The sequence below is a fragment of the Mustela nivalis genome (genome assembly GCF_964662115.1).
Source record: "Mustela nivalis genome assembly, chromosome: 5".
Lineage (NCBI taxonomy): Eukaryota > Metazoa > Chordata > Mammalia > Carnivora > Mustelidae > Mustela > Mustela nivalis.
Window position 1 is genome coordinate 157,830,619 of NC_139024.1, and position 24,680 is coordinate 157,855,298.

The 24,680-nt window shown below is 45.9% G+C and overlaps 1 protein-coding gene and 1 pseudogene across 2 annotated transcripts; one reads left to right on the forward strand and one right to left on the reverse strand.

Moving 5' to 3' along the window:
- Positions 1-5,867: 5,867 nt before the first annotated feature.
- OR2H2 (olfactory receptor family 2 subfamily H member 2) lies at positions 5,868-6,787 on the reverse strand (the record flags this gene model as incomplete). Its single annotated transcript, XM_082730748.1, is given in 4 exon segments — positions 5,868-5,949; positions 5,951-6,393; positions 6,397-6,706; positions 6,708-6,787. Coding segments are annotated over 4 exon segments (915 nt in total).
- A 14,874-nt stretch (positions 6,788-21,661) lies between these two features.
- On the forward strand, positions 21,662-22,143 carry LOC309864031 (large ribosomal subunit protein uL22 pseudogene; annotated as a pseudogene). The gene has a single exon. The product of its transcript is annotated as a large ribosomal subunit protein uL22 pseudogene (transcript).
- The last annotated feature ends 2,537 nt before the right edge of the window (positions 22,144-24,680 follow it).

Genomic DNA, 24,680 nt, shown 5'->3' on the forward strand with positions numbered 1-24,680 from the left:
GTTGGTGGGAGAGCGACCTGGGGTGCTGGGCTTGGCCGTCATCAGCTCCCAGGCCCCGGGCAGCCCTGTCAGGCAGGTGCTGCGTGCTCAGGCACAGGGACCGGGAGCCCCTTATCCAGGCTTTGACTTATTTCACTCAGCATGATCTCCTCCAGTCCCATCCATGTCAATAAAAAAAGTTGGGTATTCATCCTTTCTGATGACTGAGGACTATTCCATTGTGTATAGGAACCAGTTGCTTTCCTGTACACTAAGAATGTAACTGTAGAAAGAGAAATTAGAGAATCAATTCCATTTACAATAGCTAAGATACCTGGGAATAAACCTAACCAAAGAGGTAAAGGATCTGTCTCGTGAAAGACATGGAAAAGCATCCCATCAGAAAGGATGAATACCCAACTTTTTTTATCGACATGGATGTTTTATAAACATATATTTTTATCTCCAGGGGTACAGGTCTGTGAATCGCCAGGTTTACACACTTCACAGCACTCACCAAAGCACATTCCCTCCCCAATGTCCATAACCCCACCCCTTTCTCCCAACCCCCCTCCCCCCAGCAACCCTCAGTTTGTTTTGTGAGATTAAGAGTCACTTATGGTTTGTCTCCCTCCCAGTCCCATGTTGTTTCATTGATTCTTCTCCTACCCACTTAAGCCCCCATGTTGCATCTCCACTTCCTCATATCAGGGAGATCCGTCCATCCTGCTGGAATAGTAGAGGGGCGTCCACAGAGAGCTCCCCTCCCTGTCTTCCTGTCAGGTCTGCTGGTCACCAGGAGAGGGAATCGGAAGAATACATACTGTGAAAATGTTCGTGCTTCCCAGAGCAATGTGCACTTTCAATGCCATCCCGATCAAAATATCAACAGCATTTTTCATAGAGCTGGAACAAGCAACCCTAACTTGTAAGGAACCAGAAAGACCTCGAATTGCTAAGGAAATGTCGAAAAAGAAACCAAAGCTGGGGGCATCACGTTGCCTGACTTCCAGCTCTATTACAAAGCTGTGATCACCAAGACAGCATGGTACTGGCACAAAAAACAGACACATAGACCAGTGGAATAGACTAGAGAGCCCAGATATGGACCCTCAATGCTATGGTCAAACACATCTTGAACCCTGCATCTCACACACACACACACACACACACACACACACACACACACACGGGGCCCCCAGTGATGAGGGACCCTAGCGGCCAGTTACTGGTGGGGCTTAACCACTTTAGGCCAAACAAAGGGAAAGGGTGGTTGAGGACAGCTAAGGAAGGAAGTCAGGGAAGTAGTTGTGAAGGGGGCTGCATAGTTAGGTTTGTTACCCAGATTTAAGTTGATGACTTCCCCATTGACAGAAGGTGTGAAGATTCCTCCAGGAGTTCAGGGAGGAAGGCCCTTTTAGAAATGTGATTTTGCTTTGCAAAAGGGAGACTTTGCCTGTTATTGAATCCTCAACAGGCCTTAGCTCAAAATAATCCACGTGCCAAAGAGGCCTCTCTTGGAGGTGACCTCTGGTACTCTCCAGCATGATTAACTCTGCATAGAATAGGAGCCTGGCTCCACAGTGGCCAGGGGGTGCAGTGTGAACTGGGCTCTGTGCACCCGTGTCTACTCACGATTCAGTGAGGCCGTCGGAAGGAGCTGCTGTCCCTACTTGAGTAGGCAGCTAAAACCGAGTTCTTGAAGGCCATCCCTCAAAGGCTTCCAACTCAAGTGCTGTACTTGAGTTGGGCAGGTACGTGCCTGTCCTCATGGGACCTAAATCTTACAGGCTTCAAGCATTGGGGAGGGATCTTTTTTTCCAGTTTCATCCAGTTCACAATCCCTACCTTCCTCCTCAATCATTCGGTTCCCTGGTGTGACCCTTCTCCCACAGCGTCCCAGCCTCATGATGGGATTTCGGAATATAGGTGGGGTTCACTGGGGTGAGGTCTGGAGCCAAGAATGAATTCTTGAGACATCTTTGGTGCAAAATGGTGGGTCTACATGTCTGTTTTTGTGCCGGTACCAAGCACAGGGACAGGACCTGTGGGCAGAAAGAGCAGCTGCCCTGGGGTTTCCAGGGCTGGTGATTATATACTATGGGGCTGGGGAGGTAAGGAAAAGAGAGGTTTCAAAAGGATTTTCCTGTGTTAAAGAAGACTTGCAGGACGCTGGGAGGCCTTGCCATTGTCAAGTTAAGGTTGTTTCCCCCTCTAGCAAGGCATTAACAAGAAGACAGTAGGAAGCTTCCTGGAGAAACACTGCACTCTGCCTGCCTCAAGAATCTGTCATGGGCTGCAGGTTCCAAGGACATTTAATTGTATCCACATTTCCTTCTGGAAGCTAAGCCATTGACAGAAATACTTTGTTCTTGTGGATCGCTAAGACATTTGTAAACTGAAGGAGACTCGTCTTGCAGGACTGTGATCTACAAGCTAACTATTAGTTCTTCCTTTAGGGCCGCCGGAGTGCCTGAATGTCACACATACCCACGGCAGGGGGATGGTGGGGCGCCAGCGCCCGCTTTGTCCTCAGCTTGCCTGCCGCTCCGGGGTCACTCATGCGCAAGACCGTTTAGCTCTTTACAAATATTTAGTATTAATTTTGTTTCCTCTGCAGAGGTTCAGACCTCTAGGAAGAACCCTCTGCTTCCCACACACCTAGGCACTCACGCACTTTGTTCTTTTGTTCTGGGCTTCTTGTGAGGGGTGATGGGACAGCTCACCCCCACTGGGCTGGGAGGCCAACAGTGTGAGCTGTCAGCCCCGCCTCTCCTGGTGACCAGCAGACCTGACAGGAAGACAGGGAGGGGAGCTCTCTGTGGACGCCCCTCTACTATTCCAGCAGGATGGATGGAGCCTTCTCAGCCCCGCCCCTAGAGCCGCTCAGGCAGTGAAAAGCAACCACGCTTTGAATCCCCAGCTTACCGCAATGGACTGGTAGTTCCTAACAGCATTCTCCACTCAGTCCTTTAATCCTTAAGAAGAAAAAAGTGTAACTCTCCTGTGTTTCCTGGACTTGCGTACCGTTTTGCTGAATCTCGTTTGTCCTGGATTATAATTCTTTTTTTTTTTTTTAAAAGACTTTATTTATTTATTGGACAGACAGAGATCACAAGTAGGCAGAGACAGGGGGACGTAGGATCCCTGCTGAGACCCTGAGATCATGACCTGAGCTGAAGGCAGAGGCTTAACCCACTGAGCCACCCAGGCACCCCTGCATTTTTTTTTTTTTTTAATCCCTGAGTAAACCCATCTCGTGCTGGTGAGATAACTGATGGGTTTGACTCGTAAGGCTAACAGCCTCACACTCAGTTACATAAGCTGGAAATCTGTCTCCGACCACCTCTGTCTTCCCTGCACACTTCGAGGGTTATTGTTAAGTTTAGCATAGATTTCCTCCTGACGTTTTGAGTAGATAACGTCACACGGAGAATTAATTCAGACTGAAATGCTAGTTCTAAAGCCTGTGTTAAGCCCTTTATTCAAACACGTCAGGTTTCATTAAAACAGTTCCTTTCAGACTGCTTCATGTCAGGCTCTGTTGTGTCCCCCACAGGCTTCTGTACGACCAGAGCTGAAGAGCGGGTGCAGGCGAGAAAAGGTGGCGGGTCAGGAGAAAAAGAAATGACAAGATCTGAAAAGTGAGATCAGGGTCAGTAGTACTTGCAGGGATGAGATGAGGATATTACTACCAGCTGGGGGATCTACGTTAAGATCGGGACGTGGTCTGAGAGGAGCATGAGGGACGTAAGGGTACTGCCCGTGGCTTGCTGGGAGGCTCAAGATGAACACGGAGTTAAGTCTGCTGTTGTGTGCTGCTGCTGCAGGGAGAAAATGTTCCGCCAAAGCCATTTTGTGCTGGGTTTAGAATAAAAGTAGGATTTTCCCATTTTCTTATTGCATCAGCATGCTCCAAAGAGAATTTGGTGTTGTCATTGCCACGGAAAAGCTGAGAGACAGCATGTGTGCGATTAGGATTTCCAGAAAGCCATATGCATTCTTTGGAGAGATTCATTCATTCATTCATAGAATTAATTGGGTGCCAATTTCCCACAACATTTTGGCCCTTGCCTTCTGGGAGTCTGAAGCCTTCTGGGGCATCTAAGCCAGGAATGCATACCATGAGCCATAACAAAACTTCCAACCACTTACTGCGGCGTCTTGATCACATGGGATGCTTTGAGGCCTTCAATAATTTCTTATTCCCAGGAAGGAAACTTCCCTTGGATGCAAAATTGGTTTAGATTTGTTTCTAGATTGGGATGAGTTCCTCAAAGTTTACTGAGAAGCTGAGACTTCTTACCTGGGCAATAGAAGCACTGTTTCTACCAAAAGACAGGGTTAAGGACATAGAGACTTGAGTCAGCCTCCTGGGGACAGATTGCTGACCTGAAGCTGCTGCTTAGCTCTGTGTCTTATGAAAAAGACTCTGTGCATCTGAAAAAGCTAGGATCCACCTCATGGTGTGACAGGGATTAAATGCATTGATACGCGTAAATCACGTACATGGTACAATGCATTGATACGAGTAAATCACGTACATGGTACCTGGAGTGTCCTAATCAGTGCACACTCAGTGACGACAACGGTCTGAGCAGAATGCGGGGCTGATGATGACCTCCAGGAGAATCCCTGTGGGTCCACCTGGTGGACATGTTCCTGCTCAGTGCCCACGGTGGGGGCGCTCCTGGCTCTGAGATTTTCCTCTGCCCAGAGGATAACACCCGCACCTAGGTGACCCGTGCACGTGGGGGGAAGGAATGTCCATGCCAAAGTGACTCATGGGTGCTGGGGAAGGAGTGGAGAAACCTAGGTGACCCATGGATGCTGGAGGAAGGAATGCCTGCACTGAGATGACCCGTGGACCCTGGGGGAAAGGCATGGAGAAGCCAAGGAGACCTGTGGATGCTGATGGAAGGAATGGAGGGACCGAGGTGACCCTTGGACACCAAGGGAAGGAATGTCCACACTTAGGGGACCTGTGGACACCAGGGGAGTGAATGTCCACGCTGAGGTGACCCATGGATGCCAGGGGAAGGAATGTCTACACCAAAGTGGCCTGTGGACACTGAGAGAAGGAATGTCCACACCGAGGTGACCTGTGGATGCTGGAGGAAAGAATGTCCACACCAAGGTGTCCTGTGGACACCAGGGAAAGCAATGCTGGTGCCGAGGTGACCTCTAGGGTGGGGATGGGGGGGGTAAAATGCAGGTGCTGATGTGACCCATGGTGTGTGTGTGTGTGTGTGTGCGTGTGCGTGTGTGTGTGTGCGTGTGTGTGTGTGTGTGTGTGTGTGTGAAATGCAGGCATCAAGTGACTCCCCTCTCTGTCCCGAGGCTGCTCTGTTCCCAGGCTGAAGGTGCGAGGACATCTGAGTACCCTAAGAGAGGTTGCGTGGCTTAGATCTTAGATCTAAAGTCTGTGCTCCTGGGCTGGTTTCAGAGCTTGCCTGACCTCAGCTCCCCCTCCTGCTGTCATTTGGGAGGATGAAATGAATGAACAATGCAAAACACACAGAAGGAAGTGTGGGAAAAACTGAAGGGAGAAGCAAAATGGTGTGGCAGGGATCAGAAATGGGTGTGAAACCATTAGGACAGATGGTGTAGACACATCGTGGTGAAGGCAAAGACCATTAAAGACAAAATATATCAAAGAGGAGATCATCTGAAATCTCTCCTGTTTCACATATGGGTGCCTTCCCCACCTCAGCCCACTTCCTGTCCCTGCCTTACAGATAGGGCACATGCAAGCACACCTGCGTGCACACACGTGGCCATCATCCACTGGCGTGGCACTGTGGGGGAGGGCACAGGTGCGGGGAACACAGGCTTCCTGTCAACGGCACGAGGACCTCTTCTGGACTGGGCAGCACATGGACCCGCACTCAGCTCCGCCTTGTGTCCCTGTCCTTCCCCAGCAATCTCCTGAAGGCTCTCTTGACTTCCTTGTTCCTCAGGTGAGAGGGTAAGTGCTGGAGTGCCCACGGCATAGAAGAGACCAAAGAACTTGCCCCATTTGCGAGCATAGGAACTCTGGGGCTGGAGGGAGACGACAATGCCTGAGCTGTACCAGAGGATGACCACTGTGAGATGGGAGGAGAAGGTCCCAAACATCTTCCTCCACTCTTGCGCCAAGTTAATCCTCAGCACTGCTCGGGCGATGGCACAGTAAGAGACAAGGATGAGGCCGAGGGGCACGACCAGAATGAGGACGCTGGCCACAGCCCTCCGGGTCTCATTGTAGGTGGTGGTCCTACAGGACAATGTGATTAGAGCTGGGACCTCACACACGAAGTCATCCGTCTGCCGATGGGGACAGAGGGGCAGGTGGAGAGGGGGTGGCGTCTGGACTACTGACTCCAGCAGCCCGATGACCCCGGCCACGGATGCCAGCTGCTGGCACCAGCAGGGCTAGATGATGGTGGTGTAGTGGGGGCGCTGGCGGGTGGCCGCATAGCAGTCGGAGGCCATCACTGCCAGGAGGGTGCACTCAGTGGTCCCCGGGAACAGAAAGATGAAGAGCTGAACAGAGCAGCCAAGGAAGCTGATGGGTTTTGGGCCCCAGGGGTTGACCAGCATCTGGAGGATGGAACTCATGGTGAAGCGGAGGTCCAAGAAGGACAGGTCAGAGAGGAAAAAGTACATTGGGGAGTGGAGCTTGGGGTCCTGCACGGACAGCAGAATGGTGAGGGTGTTGCCCACCTGAGTCAGAAGGTAGGACAGCTGTGAAGAGGATTCTTTCAAGTCCTGGGCGTTCAGAGAAACCCCGAAGGAGGAAGCCGCCAGGGGAGCTCTGGGTGGCCATGACCTCTTCCTGCCCCGGTCTGGAGGGATGTTCTATCGTCTGAGACCCCAGCTGGTACTGGTCAGGCCACAGCAGGTACACCTTTCTCTTCCCATCTTCCCACCAGTGTCCTTTCCTGGACACCACCCTCAGCAGCTCGTCCCTTCTCATCCCTCGTGGTCAGTGTGGGCTAGCGGGCGTGGGGCAGCAGGACGTGCTGGCAGACGGACAGAGCTGTCTGCTGGGGCCCTGGGCTGCTGGCTGAGCATAAAGGAGGCTGGTGGAAAGCAAGCAGGTGTGAGCTGACGGAGCACTTCAGCACCGCCTGTACGGAGCGCCTCTGCGTCCTGTTCTAAGTGTTAAGTGTTTCGTTGTCCTTATGTTTGTTGGAAGAGCCAGCAAAGTCATGTATTTTCAAGTGGATTTTCAGGTTATAAGCTATCTACATAGAGTTCATCATTTCTCTGTCAGGTGACTGTTGTGGAGCTCTTTATCCCACATATATTCTGTGCATCGTTTTTGCAGGGGAGCCTTAGAGACAGAGTGTTGTATCTGGGAGAAGGGTTTTCCCTTTGTGTGTAAGGACACCATTCACAGAGCCGTTTGGTTGCTCAAGTAGCTGAGCTGGCTGTCTGGCTGGGGGAACTGGCCCACATGTTCAGTCACTGCCCTGAGACTCTTACAGGTGGGAGGCAGGCATGACCCCGAGCATATTAAAACCACTGAGCAGTTCACAGAGACAATATCAAAGACCCTGAGCCTTCAAGGTTGGGACACCAGCATCCCGAGTGAGGGAATAGGGTCTATAAGGTGGCAAGGGACCACTTTGGTTGGCTATATCAGGGAAAACATCCTGGAGGAGGTGGCTGTATATTTTATATAAAAAAAGAGGAACATTGGGCATAGAAAGCCAAGTCAGAGCTGGGGCAGGAGGCTGAGGCCATTGGCAGCTCCCCAGCTAAGCTTAGCCGACCTCCAGCCTCAGGGAGGGCTTGGGGTGGGGCCAGCTGGCAGAAGTGCCTGGGCAGCCTACAGGGTGGCCTGAGCATCTCCTGACGCAGGTTCCCATCCCGCTGCATCTCTTCTCCTAGATATTTCTGCTCCAGTATCTTCCTCGGTTTGTTCTTTTTCTCCCATGCTTTTCTCCCTTATAGGACGCATTTTAAATTTTTGTCATATTTTTATACAATCAAAAAAGCATAAGTAAAGCATATCTCTACAGTTTAATGAGTAAGAAAATCAACCCCTGGCATGACCATGAAGAACCGAGCACATGTTTCGAGTATCTTCAGTGCTCCCGCGCGCACACACCCCAGATGGGACCAGCACGCTGCATTTCCCCTTATTCCTTTTACTGTCTGGAGATAGAGTTTACATAGACCCAATTAAAAATGTATAATTTAGTGGTTTTAGTATATTCGCTATTGTGCAAGCAATACTATCAGCCTCCAGAACATCTCATCACCCCCAAACAAAACCTCATGCCAAGAAGCAGTCTCCCCTCCTTTGCTTGCTCTGTAATAGGCAGTTACTATCACTGAAACAGCAGCCCGTGGTTCTTGTGATTCCTCAGCTCTCACCCTAATCGCTTTGTTTGCATTTCTGAATTTCTCATTCTCCTGGTGCTCCCCTACCTCCTTCCTGAGTCTCCTCCTTAGTGACCCCTCACCTTTTCTCCCTGTCTTTGTCTTCTCCACGCTCTCACTTACCATTTTGCTCCTGGCTCTTGCCCATGACACAGTCATTCAGTGGTTTCTGCATTTGATCCTTCCCTGGGCTCCAGGAGCACCCGCCAGCAGTGTACTGGGAGCCAGGGCACCAGGGGCGGGCGGGGACCAACACAAAGGAGTTTGTGATAATCCAGAGCTATCAGTAACCAGGAGGTGTGGAATGCTCCCTACGTGCCTCACAGCTGCCCAGTCACCTGGATCTCTCAGCAGCCCTGCAAACAAGACGCTCTTACTCTATCTGTATCAGGAAGTAAACAGTTTCAGAGGTTAAGACATGGCTGAGGGGACCCAGCCAGTGGGTGCCAGGGCCAGGAGTGTAGACCGTGGTTAACTTCCACTCTGGTGCTCCACTGCTGGGGGCTGGTAGGAGCTGAGGTCTTCTAAAAAAAGAACAAATTCTCTACTCACCGTCAGTCAGATTAAAATCCCCTCTGCCAGTGTGATGGGTCACATTAACAAAAGAAGAAATAAGAAACTTATGATCCTCTCAATTAAAGCAGAAAAGGCATTTGACCAAATACAGCATCCTTTCCTGATTAAAACTCTTCAAAATATTGGGATAGAGGGCACATAGCTCAATAACATAAAAGCTATCTATGAAAAGCCCACAGCAAGTATGGTCCTCAACAGGGAAAAGCTGAGAGCTTTTCAGAGGAGGAGCAAGACGGCGGAGGAGTAGGAAACCTAAATTTCATCTGGTCCGAGGGATCCAGCGGGATAGTTATCCAACCACTCTGAACACCTACAAACTCAACAAGAGAGTGAAGAGAAGATCAGCAACTCTTGGAACAGAAAAGTGACCCCTTTTTGGTAGGTAGGATGTGTGAAGTGAAGCCAAAGTGACATGGGGAGGGGGAGGGGCCAGCAGAGGTAGAGCAAGTGGTAGAGCAGCGGAGCACAAAATCTGAACTTTTAGAAGTCTGCTCCACTGAGAGACTTGGCCCCAGAGGCTAAGCGGGGGAGGAGCCCTCGTGGGGACTGTGTGGTCTCAGGACCCGTGGGGTCACAGAAAGACCAGGGGTGTCTGAGTGTGACAGAGCCCCCAGGCATCACAGTGGGGAAGCCCGCTGCAGAGATGGAGCTGAGGTGGGGGCTTTCAGCTCAGGCTTACCTTAAACTGTGATCCAAGGCACATTTGACCACTGCTCTTGGAGCAGGGACCCCACAAGTGGCAGATCTGGGGACACCCCTTCCTTCTCCAAGAGAAGTGGCGCAGGAGGGCATGGCAGGAATCTGCTGGGTTTGGAGACTCCAAACAGGGCCGTGCGCCTGAGACAGAAATGCTCGGCTACATGCCGGGGGAGCTCAGAGCGTGGCCAGAAACCAGGGAGATGGGAGAGATTGAACGCTTTTCTCTGAGCGCGCGCTGAGGAGTGGGGCCCTGAGCTCTTGGCTCCTCCAGGTGGGAGACTGGGAGGCCATCATTTTCATTCCTGTCCGCGGGAACTCTACAGAAAGCGCTCAGGGAACAAAGGCTCCCAAGACCATAACCACACAGATTGCTTAGCCTGGCCCCTGGCAAGGGCGGTGCAGTTCTGCAAAGACATTTGAGAGTCACGGTGACAGGCCCCCAGAAGATCAGCAAGAACATCCAGCCAAGACCAAGTTCACAGATCAATGAAAATGGTGGAACTCCAGAGATGCAGGAATGCCAACACACAGAATTCATGGATTTTCCCCCCATGATCCTTTAGTCTTTCAAAGTTAAATTTTTAAAAATTTTACTTTTCTCTTTTTCTATTTTTTTGAATTTTTCCTCTTTTCTATTTTAACTAGTTTATCTTATCAATACCTTTTTATTTTTTAAAACGTTTTATTTATTTACTTGAGAGAGTGAGAGAGAGAGCATGAGAGGGGAGAGGGTCAAAGGCAGAAGCAGACTTCCTTCTGAGTAGAGAGCCTGATACAGGACTTGATCCCAGGACTCCAGGATCATGACCCTAGCTGTACGCAGTTGCTTAACCAACTGAGCCATCCAGGCATCCCTTATTGATACCTTTTATAATGTTCATTTTTATAGTCATAGTCTATCCCTTCATTGTACTTAACCTTATTTTTTGTATTTGTATAAGTTTTTTTTCTTTAAATTTTGGGATACAGTTTCTTCCAACAGACCATAATATACCTTAAATCTAATGTATGGCTTTGGTCTAGTCTCTAGCCTGGTCACATTCTCTACTTTTTTTTTTCTTTTCAGCCAACTTATTTTCCAGTTCTTTTTATAAAATCTTTTTTTTTAAAAGAAAAATCTTTTTTTAAAAAAGATTTTATTTATTTATTTTACAGACAGAGATCACAAGTGGGCAGAGAGGGAGGCAGAGCGAGAGGAAGAAGCAGGCTCCCCGCTGAACAGAAAGCCTAATGCAGGGCTCCATCCCAGGATCCTGGGATCATGCCCTGAGTCAAAGGTGGAGGCTTTAACCCACTGAGCCACCCAGGGGCCCCTGTGACATCTTTTTAATTTTCATCTTTATAGTCATAATTTATCCCTTCATCATGTTTACCCTTATTTTTGTATATATTTAAGTTTTTCTTTCTTTAAAATTTTGGGAGGCAATTTCTTCTAACAGACCATAATACATTCAAAATCAAGCATGTGGCTCGTTCTATTCACCAGCCTAAATATTTTTTTTTTCTTCCCCTTTCTTCTGCCCCCAGTTTTGAGTCTCTTCTGATTTGGTTAGTGTATATTTTTCTGGTCTCGTTGTTACCATTTTAGCATTTTTTTCTCTCATTCATCTATTCTTCTCTGGACAAAATGACAAGGTGGAAAAACTCACCTAAAAAAAAAAAAAAAAGAACAAGAGGGACACATGGGTGGCTCAGTTGGTTAAGCATCTGCCTTCAGCTCAGGTCATGATCCCAGGGTGGTGGGATTGAGTCCCACACTGGGTTCCTTCACATCAAGTCCCACAAGAGCAGGGAGCCTGCTTGTAATCTTGAGCTCTCTCTGGAATGTAAATTAATAAAATCTTAAAAACAAACAAACAAACAAACAAACAAACAAGATGGAGTACTGACTGCTAGGGACCTAATCAATTTGGACATTAGTAAGATGTCAGAAGTAGACTTAAGAATGACGATTATAAAGATGCTAGCTTGGGGGCACCTGGGTGGCTCAGTGGGTTAAAGCCTCTGCCTTCAGCTCAGGTCATGATCTCAGGATCCTGGGATCAAGCCCAGCATCAGGCTCTCTGCTCAGCAGGGAGCCTGCTTCCGCTCCTTCTCTCTCTGCTTGCTTGTGATCTCTGTCTGTCAAAAAAAAAAAAAAAAAAAAAATCTTAAAAAAAAAAAGGGATACTAGCTGGGCTTGAAAAAAGCATAGAATATACTAGATAATCCCTTTCTGAGGAAATAAAATCCCTTTCTGGAGAAATAAAAGAACTAAAATCGAACCAAATTGAAATTTAAAAAGCTATTAAGAAGGTGCAATAAAAAATGGAGGCTCTTACTGCTGGGATAAATGAGGCAGAAGAGAGAACTAATGATATAGGAAACCAAATGAAAGAGAATAAAGAAGCTGAGAAAAAGAGAGATAAACAACTACTGGATCATGAGGGGAGAATTCAAGAGAAAAGTGATGCCATAAGATGAAACAATATTAGAATAATTGGGATCTCAGAAGAAGAAGAAAGAGAGAGAGGGGCAGAAGGTATATTGGAGCAAATTATAGAAGATAACTGCCCTAATTTGGCGAATGAAACAGCATCAAAACCCAGGAGGCACAGGGATGCCTGGGTGGCTCAGTTGGTTAAGCAGCTGCCTTCGGCTCAGGTCATGATCCCAGCGTCCTGGGATCGAGTCCCACATCGGGCTCCTTGCCCCGCAGGGAGCCTGCCTCTCCCTCTGACTCTGCCTGCCACTCTGCCTGTTCTCTCTCTCTCTCTCTGACAAAAAAAAAAAAACCAACAACAACAAAAAAAAACCAACAACAACAACAAAAAAAACCCAAAACCCAGGAGGCACAGAGAACGTCCCTCAAAATCAATAAAAATGTCAATACCCCATCATCTAATAGTAAAACTTACAAGTCTCAGTGACAAAGAGAAAATCCTGAAAGTAGCTCAGGAGAAGAGGTCTGTAACATACAATGGTACAAATATTAGATTGGAATCAGACCTGTCCATAGAGACCTGGCAGGCCAGAAAGGACTGGCATGATATATTCAGAGCATTAATTGCGAAAAACATGCAGCCAAGAATAATATATCCAGCTAGGCTGTCATTGAATATCGGAGGAGAAATAAAAAGCTTCTAGGCCAATCAAAAATGAAAAGAATTTTCAAATGCCAAAAGGAAATATTGAAAGTGATCCTCTTAGCAAAGAGAGAGCCTAAGAACAGAAAGGAACTGAGACAATATACAGTAACAGTTACTTTACAGGCAATATAGTGGTACTAAATTAATACATTTTTTTTAGTTACCCTGAATGTAAATGGGCTAAATGCTCCAATCAAAAGACATGAGGTATCAGAATGGATTAAAAAAACAACACCCAGGGGCACCTGGGTGGCTCATTTGATTAAGTGACTGCCTTTAGTTCATGATCCCAGGGTCTTGATCCCAGGGTCCTGGAATTGAGCCCTGCATTGGGATCCCTGCTCAGTGGGTAGCCTGCTTCTCCCTCTCCCTCTGCTTGCTTGTGTCTCTTGCTCTCTCTGTTAAATAAATATACAAAATTAAATTAAAAAACAAGGCCAACCAATATGCTGTTTGCAAGAAACCCATTTCAGATCCAAAGACACCTCCAGATTTAAAGTAAGGGGGTGGAAAACCATTTACCATGCTAATGAACATCAAAAGAATGCTGGGGTGGCAATCCTTATATCAGATAAATTAGATTTTAAGCCAAAGACTATAATAAGAGATGAGGAAGGACAGTATATCATACTTAAAGGGTCTATCCAACAAGAAGACATCAATAATTTTTTAAATGTCTATGACCCTAATATGGGAGGAGCCAATTATACAAACCAATTAATAACAAAATCAAAGAACACATCAACAATAATACAATAATAGTAGGAGACTTTAACACTCCCCTCACTGAAATGGACAGATCATCTAATTAAAAGATCAACAAGGAGGGGGGCCTGGGTGACTCAGTGGGTTAAGCCCCTGTCTTCAGCTCAGGTCATGATCTTGGGGTCCTGGGATCAAGCCCCGTGTTGGGCTCTCTGTTCAGCAAGGAGCCTGCTTCCCCCACCCCCGTCTGCCTCTCTGCCTAGTTGTGATCTCACTCTCAAAGAAATAAATAAAATCTTTTTAAAGAAGATCAACAAGGAAATAAAGGCTTCAAATGACACATTGGATCAGATGGACATTACAGATATATTCAGAGCATTCCATCCCAAAGCAACAAAATACACAGTGTACTCTAGTGTACATGGAACATTCTCCAGAATAGATCACATCCTGGGTTACAAATCAGGACTCAACTGGTACCAAATATTGGGATCATTCTCTGTGTATTTTCAGACCACAATGCTTTGAAACTAGAACTCAACCACAAGAGCAAAATTGGAAAGAACTCAAATACATGAAGATTAAAGAACATCCTACTAAAGAAAAAAATGAGTCAACCAGGAAATTAAAGAAGAATTAAAAAAAATCATCAAAGCAAATTTCTAAAAAAAAAAAAATAATGGAAACAAATGAAAATAAAACCACAGCTGTTCAAAACCTTTGGGATACAGCAAAGACTGTCCTGAGGAGAAAGTATATATCAATACAAGCCTTTCTTAAGAAACAAGAAAGATCTCAAGTACACAACCTAACCCTACACCTAGAGGAGCTGGAGAAAGAACAGCAAAGAAAGCTGAAGTCCAGGAGGAGAATAGAAATAATAAAGATCAGAGCAGAAATCAATGAAATAGAAACTGAAAGAACAATAGAACAGATCAACAAAACTAGGAGCTAGTTCTTTGAAAGAATAAGATTGATAACCCCCTGGCCAGACTTATCAAAAAGAAAAGAGAAAGGACCCAAATAAATAAAATCATGAATGAAAGAGGAGAGATCACAACTAACACCAAAGGAATACAACTATGAAAACATATTATGAGCAACATACACCAGCAAATTTGACCATCTGGAAGAAATGGATGCCTTCTTAGAGACATATAATCTATGAAAACTAAATCAGGAAGAAATAGAAAACCTGAACAGACCCATAGCCAGTAAGGAGATGGAAGCAGTCATCAAAACTCTCCCAAGAAACAAGAGCCCAGGACCAGACGGTTTCCCAGGGGAATTCTACCAAACATTTAAAGAAGAATTAATACCTGTTCTCCTGAAACTGTTCCAAAAAATAGACATGGAAGGAAAACCTCCAAACTAATTTTATGAGGCCAGCATTACCTTGATCCCCAAACCAGACAAAGACTGCATCAAAAATGAGAATTACAGACCAATATCCTTGATGAACATGGATGAAAAAATTCTCACCAAAATACTAGCCAATAGGATCCCACAGTACAGTAAAAGGATTATTCACCATGACCAAGTGGGATTTATTCTTGGGCTGCAAAGTTGGTTCAACATCTGCAAATCAATCAATGGATTCAATACATTAGTAAAAGAAAGAACAAGAACCTATGATACTCTCTATAGATGCTGAAAAAGCATTTGACAAAGTGCAGCATCCTTTCTTGATCAAAACTCTTCACAGTGTATGGTAGGGGGTACATACCTCAATATCATAAAAGCCATCTATGGCAAACCCACAGCAAATATCATCTTCAATGGGGAAAAACTGAGAGCTTTTCCCTAAGGTCAGGAACATGGCAGGGCTGTCCACTATCATCACTGCTGGTCAACATAGTACTAGAAGCCCTAGCCTCAGCAATCAGACAACAAAAAGAAATAAAATGCATCTGAATCAGCAAAGAAGAAGTCAAGAAGTCTCACCCTTCCCAGATGACATGATACTCTATGTAGAAAACCCTAAAGACTCCACCCCTAAGTTACTAGAACTCATACAGCAGTTCAGCAATGTGGCAGGATACAAAAACAATGCACAGAAATCAGTTGCATTTCTGTACACCACCAACAAGACAGAAGAAAGAGAAATTAATGAATCCATCCCATTTACAATAGCATAAAAATCCATAAGATATCTAGGAATAAATCTAACCAAAGAGGTAAACATACTATACTCTAGAAACTACAGAACACTTATGAAAGAAATTGATGAAGACACAAAGGGAATGAAAAATATTCTGTGTTCATGGGTTGGAAGAATAAACACTGTGAAAATGTCTATGCTACCCAGAGCAAACTACACATTCAATGCCATTTCTATCAAAATGCCATTGAAATTTTTCACAGAGCTCGAGCCAAAAATCCTAAAACTTGTATGGAACCAGAAAAGACTCTGAATTGCCAGGGAATGCTGAAAAAGAAAACCAAAGCTAAGGACATAGCAATGCCTGACTTCAAGCTTTGTTACAAAGCTGTGGTCACCAAACAGCATGGTATTGGCACAAAGCAGACACACAGATCAATGGAACAGGATAGAGAGCCCAGAAATGGATGCTCAACTCTATGGTCAACTAATCTTTGACAAAGCAGGAAAGAATATCCAATGGAAAAAAGACAGTCTCTTCAATAAATGGTGCTGAGAAAATTGGACAGCCACATGAAGAAGAATGAAACTGGATCATTCTCGGACTCCATACACAAAGATAAACTCAAAATGGATGAGAGACCTCCCTGTAAGACAGGCATCCATAAAATTCCTAGAGGAGAACACAGGCTGCAACCTTTTCCACCTTGACCACAGCAACTTCTTGCAAGACACATCTCTAAAGGCAAGGGAAACAAAAAGATAAAAAGCTTCTGCACAGGGGCACCTGGGTGGCTCAGTGGGTTAAATCCTCTGCCTTCAGCTCAGGTCGCAATCCCAGGGTCCTGGGATCAAGCCCCGCATCAGGCTCTCTGCTCAGTGGGGAGCCTGCTTCCCTCTCCTCTCTCTGCCTGTCTCTGTGCCTACTTATGATCTCTGTCTGTCAAATAAATAAATAAAATCTTTTAAAAAAAAGCTTCTGCACAGAAAGGAAACAATCAACAAAACAAAGAAACAATGCACGGAGTGAGAGAACATATTTGCAAATGACATTTCAGATAAAGGGCTGGTATCCAAGATCTATAAAGAACTTCTCAAACTCAACACCCCAAAACCAGATAATCCACTCAAGAAAGAGGCAGAAGACATGAACAGACACTTCTCCAAAGAAGACATACAAATGGCCAACAGACACATGACAAAATCGTCCATATCACTAGCCGTCAGGGAAAGACAAATCAAAACCTCTCATTGAGATATCATCTTACACCAGTTGAAATGGCAAAATTTAACAAGACAGGAAACAACAAATGTTAGTGAGGATGTGGAGAAGGGGAATCCTCTTACACTGTTGGTGGCAATGTGAGCTGGTACAGCAACTCTGGAAAACAGTATGGAGGTTCCTCAGGATGTTAAAAATAGGCTACCCTATGACCCAGGATTGCACTACTAGGTATTTACCCTAAAGATACAAATGTACTGATTTGAAAGGGCACCTGCACCGCAATGTTCATAGCAGCCATGTCCACAATAGCCAAATTGTGGAAGGTGTTGAGATGCCCTTCAACAGATGAGTGGATAAAGAAGATGTGGTTCATATATACAATGGCTATTCCTCGGCCATCAGAAAGGATGAATACTTGTCATTTACACTGATGTGGATGGAACTGGAAGGTTATTATGCTGAGTTGAATAAGTCAGGCAGAGAAAGACAACTGTATGGTTTCACTCATATGTGGAACAGAAAGAACAGAGTGGAGGAGCATGGGGGAAGGGAGGGAAAACAGAATGGGAAGCCGTCAGAGCGGGAGAAAAGCCATGAGAGACTCTTAACCCCTAGGAAACAAAGAGTTGTTGGAGGGGAGCTGGGTGGAGGGATGAGGTAGCTGCGTGATGGGCAATAGGAGGGCATGTGTGTGATGAGCACTGGGTGTTACATGCAGCTAATGAAACATTGAACACTACATTGAAAACTAATCATGTACTGTAAGTTAGCTAACTGAACATAATAATAATAATAAGAAAATGAAATAAGATTTAGCTGGGAATAAAAATGAATATGTTTTATTAAACTTTTTTGTTTAATATTTACCCTGAGTATGTTTTAAAAATGTATTGCCTTTGGAGGGCTGTGAGATTTGTCATAAATTCTGTGGTTTAGTTCTGCTTATTAGTATCTGTATACCCCAAATAATACTTATCCATAGCACCAGTATATAGTAATTTACAAGTTCATTGCTAGGCCATTGAGCATAGTCTGGTTGTCTGTGAGTATGGATAGGCTACGGGTAACAAAATAAGAAATAAGCAAGGGCATGAAGTGTCTTTTGGAATTTCCAGCATTTCCTGCTAAGGGTCCTGAACCTTTTTACCCATCCTGAAGATGGATTACCACCTCTTTCACTTCTTCCTTCATTAAAGATAGTAGAAGGGGGGGTGCCTGGGTGGCTCAGTGGGTTAAGCCGCTGCCTTCGGCTCAGGTCATGATCTCAAGGTCCTGGGATCGAGTCCCGCATCGGGCTCTCTGCTCAGCAGGGAGCCTGCTTCCTCCTCTCCTCTCTCTGCCTGCCTCTCTGCCTACTTGTGATCTCTCTTATTTATTTGACAAATAAATAAATAAATAATCTTAAAAAAAAAAAAGATAGTAGAAGGGAAGTAGGGTCCTGATGATGATGTTTGGTTGATTTGTGGTCCTTACTTCTACCTACTGAGTCCAGAATATTTGCCTCCAGACAATGCTGTTATTTTCATTAACTAACATGTTTGATTGATGTGAATCCCTTAGAAGTTTTCGTATTCATCTGTTGCAGAATCAGAATTTGTCTGCCCATCAACTTCATTTTCTATTTCATATGTAAAGTATCACCATGTTGCCTTTTACTTTAACATTGTTTCTCTTTTGATTTGCTTTGGCTTGATTTTTCATTTCACAATTCCAGGCTATTATGTAAATACCAATATTGATGAAGAAATGAAATACCTTTGTAATATAAAAGTGTAAGCCCTATATCTCTTCTTTTGAGTGGTTTATTGTTATTAAAAATGTTAAGAGGGTGAAAAGAAGTCCCCTCTGCTGCCTGTGATGGCAAAACTCTCCACTGGTGCCTCCTTGTGGACATCAAGAGGGAGACGTACCAGACAGGAGTGGGTAGCCTGGAATGGGCCCTTGGGTCCCTGCACAGAAAGGAAACAATCAACAAAACAAAGAAACAATGCACGGAGTGAGAGAACATATTTGCAAATGACATTTCAGATAAAGGGCTGGTATCCAAGATCTATAAAGAACTTCTCAAACTCAACACCCCAAAACCAGATAATCCACTCAAGAAAGAGGCAGAAGACATGAACAGACACTTCTCCAAAGAAGACATACAAATGGCCAACAGACACATGACAAAATCGTCCATATCACTAGCCGTCAGGGAAAGACAAATCAAAACCTCTCATTGAGATATCATCTTACACCAGTTGAAATGGCAAAATTTAACAAGGCAGGAAGAGGGCTGCTAATGCTTGCCAGCAGGCACTTCTCTAGGCACACGGACAGGAGATGTGCTGGAACTGCTCGTAACAGCTCTTGACTGTTAAAATTTGGGGACTTTTGTGAGAGAGTTAAACCTTTGGTAGCTTGGCTTAGCCATTGTGGGAACATTTATGCCACAGAAATTGGCCAGCCCTTCAATGGGGGGCTGTATCTGCCCCAGCTAAGCTGGTTGCCAAACATCAGCACGCCCCTCATCACCCACACAGCGACTCTGGGCGCCCTCTCCCTCTGACGTAGAGTCTGAAGCAGAGACAGATGAGATCCCTTGCCTCAGTCTGATCAGTGAGCACAAGAGCTGACATCTGAACCTCAGTGGGCTGGCTGCAGGGGCTGCGTGCCAACCTCAGCCCACTACGTCCCTGCAGGGAAGGGGAGGCCCCAGGGGTCCGAGGCCCCTGCTTGTGAGCAGCCTTTTCCCTTGGCTGGGGAGAAGGTAGGCTGTTTCATGGGTGTAGGAGGAAAAAGTGTTGATCTGGTGCCAGAGCGAGAGATTGCATGACCCCCATCCCATGGGGGAAAGAGCTCATTAATGTTATTAAGACCCTAGGGTCCCAATTTTAGTATATGTGCTGCCGAAGCGAGCACAAGACCCTAGGGTCCCATAGTCAAAAGACAATTAGCCCCTGATTATTGTAGAGAGGCAGGGGACTATCTAGAGGAACTGCACCAGCATTTATCCCCGTGGAGGGTAAAGAGGTCCCCCACTGCTTCTTTCTGTCAGGAAGAACGAGGAGGTCTCCACCCTCCCACTCCAGAGACTCCCCCGGGCTTCTAGATGTTCCTCAAAGACTCTGATCCAACTATGTAGGATCCTACTTTTTAAAGTGCTCAACTTCCTCCTGTCCCATTGACTTCTTTCTGAGTCGGACTGATTGCAGCAGCACAGAACTACAAAACCCTAGGGCTGGAGCAGTCTAAAGGTCATACAGAGTAGCTGAGTCATGAGCATGCCTGTCCTTCATTGCAGTAGGGAATCATGGGAGCGGCTGATCAGTGGCACCCTGGCCCCAATCACAGTGGCTCTGTGAAGTCTGTGGACCTACCTAGTAGTCATTCTTTTTTTTTTTTTTTTAACATTTTATTTCTTTATTTGAGAGAGAGAGCATGAGAGGGGAGAAGGTCAGAGGGTGAATTGGACTCCCCATGGAGCTGGAAGCCCGATACGGGACTCAATCCCAGGACTCCAGGGTCATGACCCGAGCTGAAGGCAGTCGCTTAACCAACTGAGCCACCCAGGCGCCCCTTAGTAGTCATTCTTATAGTCCCTGAATGTCTAGTTGGAACACCCGGTATTTGGCAGAATCGCCACACTTGTTCTTGGACCAGTGGAGTAAGTGATATGGTAGGAGGAGGCTGAGTGGGAGCCCCAAATCTGTACCCCCTTCTCCACAAAGACACTAAGTCTAGAGCAATATCACAGTCCAAAGGAAATGGTGGAGGTTGATGCCACCTAAATGGATGCAGGAGGTGGTTGTTCCTGTCCTGTCTCCTTCATTGACCCTCTGGTCCCTACAAATACCAGACCAGATCCTGGAAGGTGACAGTAGGCCATGAGGAACTCAACCAGGTGGTTGTCCTAATGGTAGCTGTCATGCCTAATTAACAGAGTTTGGGGCTCTGACATGTGGCTCTTGGCTACTGATGAATGTGTTTTTAAATACTGTCAGGATGGAGGATGAGGAGCAGTTCGCCACTGCATGACATGTGTACAACTATACATTTATGTTACTGTATCAACTCTGGCATCGTAAAGTGGCCCAAAGGGACGTGGACAGCATGTGCTGGTACTACAGGCAGAAAAGCATCATTTGTCCTGTTTGCTGATTTCTGTAGTGTGACTGTTTCTTTTTTTTTTTTTTAATTTTTTAAAAAGATTTTTATTTATTTATTTGACAGAGAGGGAGAGATCACAAGTAGGCAGAGAGGTTTGCAGAGAGAGAGAGGGAAGCAGGCTCCATACTGAGCAAAGAGTCTGATGTGGGTCTCCATCCTAGAACCCTGGGATCGTGACCTGAGCTGAAGACAAAGGCTTAACCCACTGAGCCACCCAGGTGCCCTTGTAGTGTGACTGTTTCTACCACATCTGATTTTAAGCTGCCAGTAAAAGTGTGACTTTGCTGAAAATACAGATTTGGAGAGCTGTACACAGTAACACACCCCCATACAGTGTATTATTGTATTTTTTTAATCATACAGACACAATAGATGTCAATAAATATAGTTTAGCATAAAATATAGTTCGTCCCATAAGCAGTCTGAGGTTATCTCTGAAAATAGTTCACTATTCACTTGACCCAGAAAACCCTACAAAATTATGCAAATCAAGAAGCTCGAATCTTGGGACGCCTGGGTGGCTCAGTTGGTTAAGCAGCTGCCTTTGGCTCAGGTCGTGATCCCAGCATCCTGGGATCGAGTCCCACATCGGGCTCCTTGCTCTGTAGGGAGCCTGCCTCTCCCTCTGACTCTGCCTGCCACTCTGTCTGCCTGTGCTCGCTCTCTCTCTCTGACAAATAAATAAATAAAATCTTAAAAAAAAAAAAAAAAAGAAGCTCGAATCTTTGTGTTCACTTTAAGATTACACCTGAAACTGCCCAGATCATCAGAAATATGTGTATCAGGAAAGCCACCAAGTATTTGAAGGACGTCACTGCAGAAGGAGTGTGCACCGCTCCCTGGGTACAATGGTGGTGTTGGGAGGTGTGGCCAGGCCAAACAGTGGGGTGGACATAGGGCCGGTGGGCCAAAAAGTACCGAATTTTACTGCACTCGCTTAAAACTGCAGAGAGTAATGCTGAGCTTAAGAGTTTAGTAGATTCTCTGGCCCCTGAGCACATCCAGGTGAACAAAGCCCCAAGATGTGACACAGAAGTTACTGGGTTCATGGTCAGATTCAACCACATGTTGAGCTCTCCCTGCCACACTGAGATGATCCTTACTGAGAAAGAGCAGATTGCTCCTGAAGCAGAAGAGGAGGCTGCCCAGAAGAAAAAGCTGTCCCAGAAGAACTGAAGAAGCAACAGTGTATGGTCTGGGAGTAAATTCTGCATAAAATAAATACAAATAAAAGCAAAAAAAAAAAAAAAAGAAACCAAAACAGAATATAGTAAAAATCAGGAAATGATGACTTTAAAATATTATCTTTGCTTTTAATACAACTTATAAGTTTATATGACTTGTTTTTAATAGTGGCTGTTTTAACAAGTGGTTTGCAAAATGCCTGAAAATCTAACTGCTCTCATGAGAAAATATGAGGCAGCTCAGGCGGCCTCCAGGTATGGGCCTTCTGGACATGCCACAGAACCTCACTTGGTTCCACCAGATTGATGATATATAATTACACGAGCAGGATGAGCCAGGATTGGTGAATATGTTGGTGGTGTTGGTAAGGCAGTGTGCTCCTGAGATTGGGAGAGAAACCCTGTTACGTTTCAAGGCCCTCCACATCCCTAGAGGGCCAGTGGTCTGGAGCATGCCAGGTCATTGCTCTAAGGTAAAGAACAGATTATTCCTTGTCATATATATATTTTTTAAGATTTTTTATTTATTTTATTTGATAGACAGAGATCACAAGTAGGCAGAGAGGCAGGCAGAGACAGAGGGGGAAGCAGGCTCCCTGCTGAGCAGAGAGCCCGATGCGGGGCTCGATCCCAGGACACTGAGGTCATGACCTGAGCTGAAGGCAGCGGCTTAATCCACTGAGCCACCCAGGCACCCCAATTCCTTGTCATATTTAACCCAGTTGATGGTAACACCACTAATGCTTGGACACCCTCCCTCTATTCCAGAGGCAACATGTTTGCGTTCACGAGACCATTTCCAGGGACTGACTGGAGCCCAGAACAGAACGGGGCTCTGGAGGAGCTCCACCACAGCCAAGAGACGCCCAGGCTGTAGAGGTCGCCGAGGTGGGACAAGAGGCAGAGTGGTGTTCCTGCTGGTAAGGCCCCAACAGAGAGGCACGACACACACCCCAGGTTCCTGATCAAGCCGTGCTGTCTACTGCAAAGCGGCGTGTCCTATTAGGGGAGAGCTCCTGGCCCACTACTGGGCTTTAGCAGAGACAGGGCTCCTGACATGGGACAGTGAGTATCCATGGGGGCGTTGGGAACTGCCCATGATGAGCTGGGTTCTAGCAGACCAATCAAGGGATAAGCTCAGGAGTTCCAGCTTTAATCACCGTTGGATAGAAATTCCATGTCCCAGATCAAAAAAGAGCAGCCGAGAGCTTCACAAGGCCTGTGAGCAGGTGGGTCAGATCTCTTCGCCCTCCACATTCTTGCTTCTACCCCTCGCTTTACTCACACCGGTGGCTGCCCTGGGGGTGTTCCAAGTTGCCTACTGCTGTGTAACCAACTGCTCCCAAAACTGGTGACTTAGGCCAACAACTATTTAACGGTATCTCATAATGAGAGCCAGACACGGGGAATGTTTGGCTGGTGTTTCTTTTGTTCATGTAGCATCAGTTGGGGTCACTTGGAGGGGTTCGGCTAGGAAATGGACTGTTCCAGAGTCCAAGACAGCTTTACTCCTATGATTAGTACCTTGGTGTGTTCAACCCTAAGTCTTGGTTCTTCTGGATTCCGTTCCACCCACCTGTTCTCGCAGGACCTCTCCACATAATCCCTCAGACATGGTAGTCAAACTTCTTTTTTTAAAACGTTTTTAAAATTTAAATTCAGGGGCGCCTGGGTGGCTCAGTGGGTTAAGCCTCTACCTTCGGCTCAGGTCATGATCCCGGGGGCCTGGGATCGAGTCCCGCATAGGGCTCTCTGCTCAGCAGGGAGCAGGGAGCCTGCTTCTCCTCATCTCTCTCTCTGTCTGTCTCTCTGCCTATTTGTGATTTCTCTCTGTCAAATAAATAAATAAAATCTTTAAAAAAAAGAAATAAAATTTAAATTCAATTAATTAACATAAAATGTATTATAGGTTTCAGAGGTACATGCTTGTAACTCATCAGTCTTTTTTTTTTTTTTTAAAGATTTTATTTATTTATTTATTTGACAGAGAAAGACACATCGAGAGAGGGAACATAAGCAGGGGGAGCGGGAGAGGGAGAAGCAGGTTTCCCGCTGACCAGGACCCTGGGATCATGACCTGGGCTGAAGGCAGACACTTAATGACTGAGCCACCCAGGCGCCCCGCATCAGTCTTAGGTAATACCCAGTGCTCATTACACCAGACGCCTCCTTCATGCCCATCACCCAGTGTCTCCGCCCTCCCCCTCCCTGCCCTCCAGCAGCCCTCAGATGGTTTCCTACGATTAAGAGTCTCTTACGGTTTGTCTCTCACTAGTTTCATCTTGTTTTATTTTTCCTTCCCTTCCTCTCTGATCTTCTGTTGTGTTTCTCAAATTCCACATATCACTGAGATCATATGATAATGTTTTTCTCCGATTGACTTACTTTACTTGGCATCATACCCTCTAGTTCTGTCCATATCATTGCAAATGGCAAGATTTCATTTTTTGGATGACTGAATAGTCTTCCATAGCATGCATGTACCACATCTTCTTTATCCAATCATCTGTTGGTAGACATCTGGAATCTTTCCATAGTTTGGCAATTGTGGACATTGC